This window comes from Telopea speciosissima, chromosome 4 (genome assembly GCF_018873765.1).
Source record: "Telopea speciosissima isolate NSW1024214 ecotype Mountain lineage chromosome 4, Tspe_v1, whole genome shotgun sequence".
Taxonomy (NCBI): domain Eukaryota; kingdom Viridiplantae; phylum Streptophyta; class Magnoliopsida; order Proteales; family Proteaceae; genus Telopea; species Telopea speciosissima.
This window is the reverse complement of record NC_057919.1, coordinates 53,622,676-53,629,608: the sequence shown is the minus strand read 5'-3', so window position 1 is coordinate 53,629,608 and position 6,933 is coordinate 53,622,676. Positions and strand designations below refer to the sequence as shown.

Below are 6,933 nucleotides of genomic sequence, written 5' to 3'. Positions count from 1 at the left end.
AGTAAAAATCAAAAAATGATTCAACTTTCAAAACCCCTTTTTTACCTTCGTCAGGTAAAATGATTTGGTAAACAAGAGCTAGCTTAGGGGTGTGATTAGGTTAACCAGGGTCAGGGTATGGGTTTGGGTAACTAGGGTTAGATAACAACTTTAAAAAATTATTTTAAATTGTCCAATATTGAGTAATAGATAAGGAGAGTGAAGTTTATATATATATTTTTTGGATTAAGAGCTTGTATAATAGCGGATGGGGATAGGCCACAAGGTGGTTCGAACTCATGACTTCTTATTTGAGGAATTGGTCTTTTGCCAACTGAGCTAACCCCTTTGGGTTGAGTGAAGTTTATATTGTAGATCAGTTAAAACCTGCACTGCTTTCCACCATAGAATGTTTCCTTAAAATTGGCATAAGCCCATGGAAATGGGAATTAATGGGCTGGACCTTCGTCTATAGTTAGGAGATGGGCTTTTTTTTTATTTCATAAAGTGACTGATGGGCATAAAAGAAGATGAGTATTAACAATCTTATATATAGCAGTAGACAAGAGTAGTACATTGATAACATTAAAACTGAAAATCATTTAACAAAAAATAGGTTTTCAAATACTGCTGGACATACAAGCTTGAAAAGTACATCAAAGTGGTAAACAAACTCCTTTCACTATAAAATTGGTGTGGAACAAGAGGAAGCAAAACCAGGGGGAAAAGCATTATCTAAGATAAAAGGTTTGAAGCTCTTGTCCTCCAAGTGGAACACACCTCTGTCATTGCAATCCTCATCTGACACAATTTCTGTGAAATATACACAGTTTCCTTTGAAGCCGGGATAATCAAGCTCAGAGAGACAGATGGCATTGGTTGAACCCACAAATAACATTTGATAACCCAAGTTTTCCACCAAAGTTCAACACTCACCCTTTGTGTCTAACTTGAATATCTTAAACATTTTAGTTCTCAACTTAGGGTAATCTTCTAAGCCATCACGAGTCCAAAGTCTTATTACCATCAACAACTCTCCCATACACTCCACCAAATAAACAGCCTTTTCCTCAGATCCTTCACTACCAAAAAACTCAATGTCGCAACTTTCGTGTTTTGGAGTACAAGGATCTAACTCTGCATGTACAAGTTGGAGATAGTAAGTAATGGCATACACTTTGCCATCATAGAAAATAATGTCTTCATAATCATCTTTATCAATCCAACCATAACATTCATATATGTCAGTCCACACCTCATCTCCCAATCTAGAAAAGGATAATGATCCATTGCTATTAATCATTACCACCACACAATCACTTGTTGTAGTAGGAGGTGATAATAATATAGCCTTGCGAATAACTTCTACGTCCGACCTTCGGGTTGGAAGTTGAATTTGAATCCCATCATTTAAAGGATTCAAAATGAAAACATTTCCTTCCTCACCTTCCATTATAAACCAACCCCACGAAGAACCACAACATTGAGCACGACAAGTTGCAAGCAACTTTACCTTCAAAATTTTTCTATGGGAGAGATTGAAAAGCCTATGATGATTATGTTGATGAGCCCTTGAGGTGGAGGAGGAAAGCATTAGAGAAGAGAGCTGTGGATAGAGATAGGAAGGCTGTCTTTTCTTGGCAGCAATGGCAATTGATCTCCATGAATTGCAAACTGAACCAAAATAATGAAAGCTCACTATATCTAACTTGTATAAGATCAATTTGATTATATCATTTGAAAATGCAACCATGCAATCGGTGGAATCTTCTAACAACAACCTTCTTCTCTTTGTACCATAGATTGTTGACAGGGGAATAATCTTACTACAAGATTCCATGATTTTTGTTGTTGAATCTATAGCTCAGAAACTGATGAACAGGAAACCAACTGCACATAAGAGATGAACAGTTCAGAAATTTATTTGCTTGATCAGTACTGAAATTCGTGGCCTCTTAAGGGCATTGAAGAAGTTAATTGTAATTTATAGAAACAATAATTTAGAAACTAGTTTGGAATAAGAAAGTTACTAATGCTCCGTTTGATAACGTTACGTGTGTTTCTGTGCCGTTTCTGTCCAAAAACATTATTTGGTGTTTTTGTTTCCAGAATAACATTTCTGGGTTGCAAAATGGTGTTTGATAAACCTGTTACAGGAACGTATCCAGAACACTTTTGTAATGTAAAGGTGTTTGATAAAATCTGTTTCTACAATAGTTTTGTAATGTTTACTTTAAATTACATGAATACCATTAATGTTATAATCCATATAAAGTCAATGATGTTAGGATATTAAAAATTATTATTATCTTATTAAAAAATAAAAATTCATATAAAGTATACATTAAAAAAAAAAAGACAGATATGCACTAATGTGTTACTATAAATTACATAAATGCCATTAACAGTATAATCCATATAAAGTCAACAACATTAGAACATTAAAAGTTATTACAAAACCATAGAAATTGTATATTAATACAAAAAAGACATAGATGCAAAAAAAATCATAATTTCATCTTTTGTTTATATCCATCTTCTTAAGATCTTCAAGGATATCATTATATATTTTTATCTTTTCATCTAAAGTTTGAATTGCTCTTATTAAAATCTTTTTTTTTCTTCCTCCTCTTGCATAGCTTTCTTCAAATATTTCATAACCCGTACAGATGTAGGTGATGATGAAGAGGTGACTAACATAGAAGTGCCCACACAATCACTTGACATTGGGTTAGGCTTGGTATAAGCGCACATGATTTCTTCATCTATTCATTTGAAAAATCTACAACCCGGACTGTCAATCTGTATGCAAAATAAATATACTTATTAAAATTCATGTCACCATTAAATCAATCATTCAATATAATGTAGCCATGGATGACAGTATAATATAATATTTGGTGCAGCTTAGGCTTACCCCTATTGATTTTGGACAACACCAGAATCTTCGCCCAGGGTTTGCTACGGTTTTTTATAATCGTACCTTACATTGCCCTTCTCTATATTCACATAATCTTAAATCTTTCATCCACATGAAAAATTCTTTATGTTGTAGACATTTGAAAAAAATGTCTACTTTTATTTGGACCTTTATTTGTTATATCTGTATTGCAAATGGAGTTGCAAACTTCACATCTAGCATGTGTAAGCATATAATGACTAGAAGCCATCTGGTCAAATAAAAAAAAATATAATAATGGATATGAAAGATATTTAAATTTGACACAAAAATATATACACGAATACCTAAACATGTGATTTGAATCAACATTACTATGTGTCGTTCATAACATAGTACACAAACATATATACTCAACATTACACAATTTTAAAAGTCTACCTAAACAATACCATCAATTTTAAATGTCCACCTACACATATAATAATGGATATGTTGAAAATTTAACATCAACATTACACAAACATATACACCCAAACATGTGATTTGAATCCAACAACACCATCAATTTCACCATAATTTTAAAAATCCACCTAAATGGAAATCTGAGGCATCCACTTATCTATTGCTAATTGATTTGTAATATGGACCATTCTTACTGTCATTTGTCTTGTACTATCTCTCTGCCTTATAGTTGAATTTGATTGTTCAAAAACTTGGTGCTCTGTATTAAGGTCATCTACTATGTGTCATTCATAATCATACTCCTCAAACAATTCATCCGATCGTTGTTGGTCTTTGATATAGTTATGTAGTCCACAACATGCCAATACGATGGACGCTTGGTCATTAATACTGTACGCCTTCATTGGCCTTAATATTTGAAACCTATTTTTTAATACACCAAATGTCCTTTCAATTACATTTCGTAGGGAGGAATGCTTGTGGTTGAGCAACTCCTGGGCCATTCTTGGACTCTTTCTCGTCCCTCTAAAATCTGGTAAGTGATATCATTCTCCTTTAAACGGTTCTAAGTACCCAATTTGATTTGCATAATCTGAGTCCACAACATAATATTTACCTAGAAGTATTATGAATAATATATATTAATAGTGATTAAAATATTCAAAATCAATCAGAAAAAAACATTTTTAGACTCTATAATTTACCTAGAGGTGGATGAGGAAAACCTAAAGATACATCTGCTCTTGAAGCTTCAAAGACCTACGCATCATGTGCACTATCTTCCCAACCCGCGTATACAAACGTGAAACACATATTGAATGAACATGCACACATGACATTCTGTGTGGTTATTCCCTTTCAATTTTGATATCGGGTTTGATCTTCTGTTGGGACTATTGCACTGATATAGGAACCATTGATAGCACCGATGCAATCTTAAGACAAAAATAGATTTTTAAGAATGAACATTTCAATGATGAATTAACATACAACATATGTATAGATAGAGTTCAGATTACCTCAAAATATGGTTGTATTTAGGGTTATATTTAATCTCGTCTGGAACTTTATCATAGGAAGGTGATTTAATAATTTCATTCGCTAATTTGACCATTGCTTGTAACACAAGCTGAAACACAGCGCTAATTGTCTAGGTTGACCACTGAAATGTACCTGCCACCTTTCTAGTAATTAGACCATGTCCAACTTTCATCATTAATATAGCTAGTTGTCAATCTACTTGAATATAACGTGTATCATTCAACCAGTTATTTTGAACCATCAAGTCACGTAGGTTGAGGAATACGTGTCTTTCAACCTTGAACTCCCTATAGCAAAGATCTAAATATCCCGTTAATATTTCATTGACCAGAACAGCTCCAGGGTAAACGCCATCCATACATAGTTCTCTAATATTGAGCGAATCAATGCAAGAGTCCACAGCAGCTAAAATGAAGATGTCATCGTCACTTGATGAATCATCATGGTTATCATAGTTGAATGACATATCTGTAAAAATATGGCAATAATTAAAACAAGTAGGACCGATGAAATTAAAATAAAAAATGGAATATATATATCCAAGGGACTGCCACATTAGCAGATGAAGATGATTAATCACTGATGTGGCAAATTAACAGAATCGAATGGTCCTCACACCCCGATCCAATTAACAATTATAATTTTAAACGATGGATTCTCTTCTAAGATATAAATCCTAAACTGCCCATTAAACAAAAAGCCTAATTACGTTAAAACTTGAATTCATGGATGTTGTCTGAAAGCTTTTCTTTCTCCGAAATCATGGGGATCACAAAATCTTAAGTGGGACCCCGAACTTTAATCTTAAACCCCACTTGACACTAACCCAACGGCAGAAGAAAACTCAAAAAAAAGGAAACTCAAAACACACATACAGAAAGAGAGAGAGAGAGAGAGAATGGTTCGTAATTTAGGATTGGATCGGATCGGATCGGTATTGGTCGAGGGCGATCCCGAGATTGGACCGATCTGCTGGATCAGTTAACTCGGTTGGATCAACCAATCTAATCCGATATTTGTCATATTTTTGGGTTTTTTTACCAATATTTTGGAGATTTTGACCCTTTTTGAAATTTTGACCAATTCGGTTTTTAATATTTTATTGATCCGGATCAGTATCAGATCGGTACCGGCCATGTCCGATCTGGAGTCCGATACCTGGATTACGAACATAGAGAGAAAGAGAGAGTTTTGTTTTATTTGTTGGGCCCTTGTTTAGTTATATTTGATCTGGGGAAATGTTTCCTGTGGGGAATCACCCTTGTGCGCATGCGCAAATGGGAATGCATACGAAGCATCAACAGGGATGACATTTTAGGATTTCATGGGGGTGGGGCAGTCATTTTGCTCTCCCTATATGTCTAACCATAGTTAGCAAAAATGCAAAAGAAAAAAATATGAAAATGGACGGTACAAGCTTTAAAGGGTAAAAAATTGCAAACGAATGGTCATATAAAACGGTTAAAACAAAAAAAAAAAAAAAAAAGAGAGAACAATAAAAAATGAAAAAACAAATGGACGTTACAGGTTTTATATATGTAAATTTCAAAAAATGGCACTATTCTCATATAAATTGAGGAATTTTTGCTTGAATACTTTCTTCTGAAGTTCAAAACAATTCCACAACTCATATTGAGTTCTAAGACATGAATTCTGATGTCATCCAAAAAATATCAATTCCCAATTCATACAACATAATGTACAAAATCTTGTTGAGCAATCTGGCCTGTCTATGGTGTCGCTCATTGTTGTCAACATAGCCAACACACTCATGGAGTGATGCATGTTTAATTGGAGTTGGGAGTCATCACTTTAAAAATTCTTTTCAGTAGATGCATCAGTTTATAGCTCAATTTCAAGGTCCGTGCATGGACCTTGAGTTGAAGGTGATATCATGAGAAATGTAGTCCTTCGATCATCTTTATGTTGATGAAAGAATCAGGTCAAGCAAAGTTTGAGAGAGAGAGAGATATGGTTAGTTAAGCCAGTCACTACAGACGATGAGCAATCCTGTATAAAATACGAAAAAGGTGGCCGATTGCCATTTTTTATCATATGTTTGGGAAATAAACATAAATATGCGTTTAAAATAGTGAAAAATGGCAACACCGTTTTAATCGCATTTTTGCTAACTTGGGTCTAAACACAGGGGCCAATTATACTGCACCTTGGAATACTACTTGTTAGTTAGATTAGCAATTAGAATTAAGTTTAGAGACAAAATTAGGTTTTGGGTTCTCCCTTTTTTTGAAAAGACGTGTCTGTTAATTGGCTTTTTCTTTTTAAGGTTTGATGGAATTTAGTGGATCTACTAAGCTAAAGTTTCGGTAAAGGTGTAATTCTTAAAGTAACCTGTATTTCTCAAAATCCAAATTAACTGAATAAGACTTCTCTTCTCTTGCTTATTTTCCTTATGGGATTAAGTGCTTAGTTTTAGTTGACAATTAGTAGGGAGAAAGAACGCAGATATTGTGCGCCTAAACACAAGGTTGCGTGAAATGAGGGTCATGCCCTCATAGAAAGACAGAAATTTTCTAAAGACACAACAG

General features: G+C 34.1%; 1 protein-coding gene across 1 annotated transcript; it reads right to left on the bottom strand.

Annotated features, from left to right (window-relative positions):
* Positions 1-661: 661 nt before the first annotated feature.
* Positions 662-1,819, bottom strand: LOC122659410. The gene is made up of 2 exons (XM_043854525.1): positions 916-1,819; positions 662-792 (listed from the first exon to the last, which is right to left on the bottom strand). Exons 1-2 carry the CDS (start codon positions 1,817-1,819, stop codon positions 662-664), a joined length of 1,035 nt encoding a protein of 344 aa, XP_043710460.1.
* Positions 1,820-6,933: the final 5,114 nt, after the last annotated feature.

Coding starts and splice junctions, on each gene's coding strand:
- LOC122659410 (XM_043854525.1), bottom strand. CDS start 1,819: ATGGAATCTTGTAGTAAGATTATTCCCCTGTCAACAATCTATGGTACA. Junction 793..915: donor ATTCAAGTTAGACACAAAGG/GTGAGTGTTGAA, acceptor TATATTTCACAG/AAATTGTGTCAGATGAGGAT.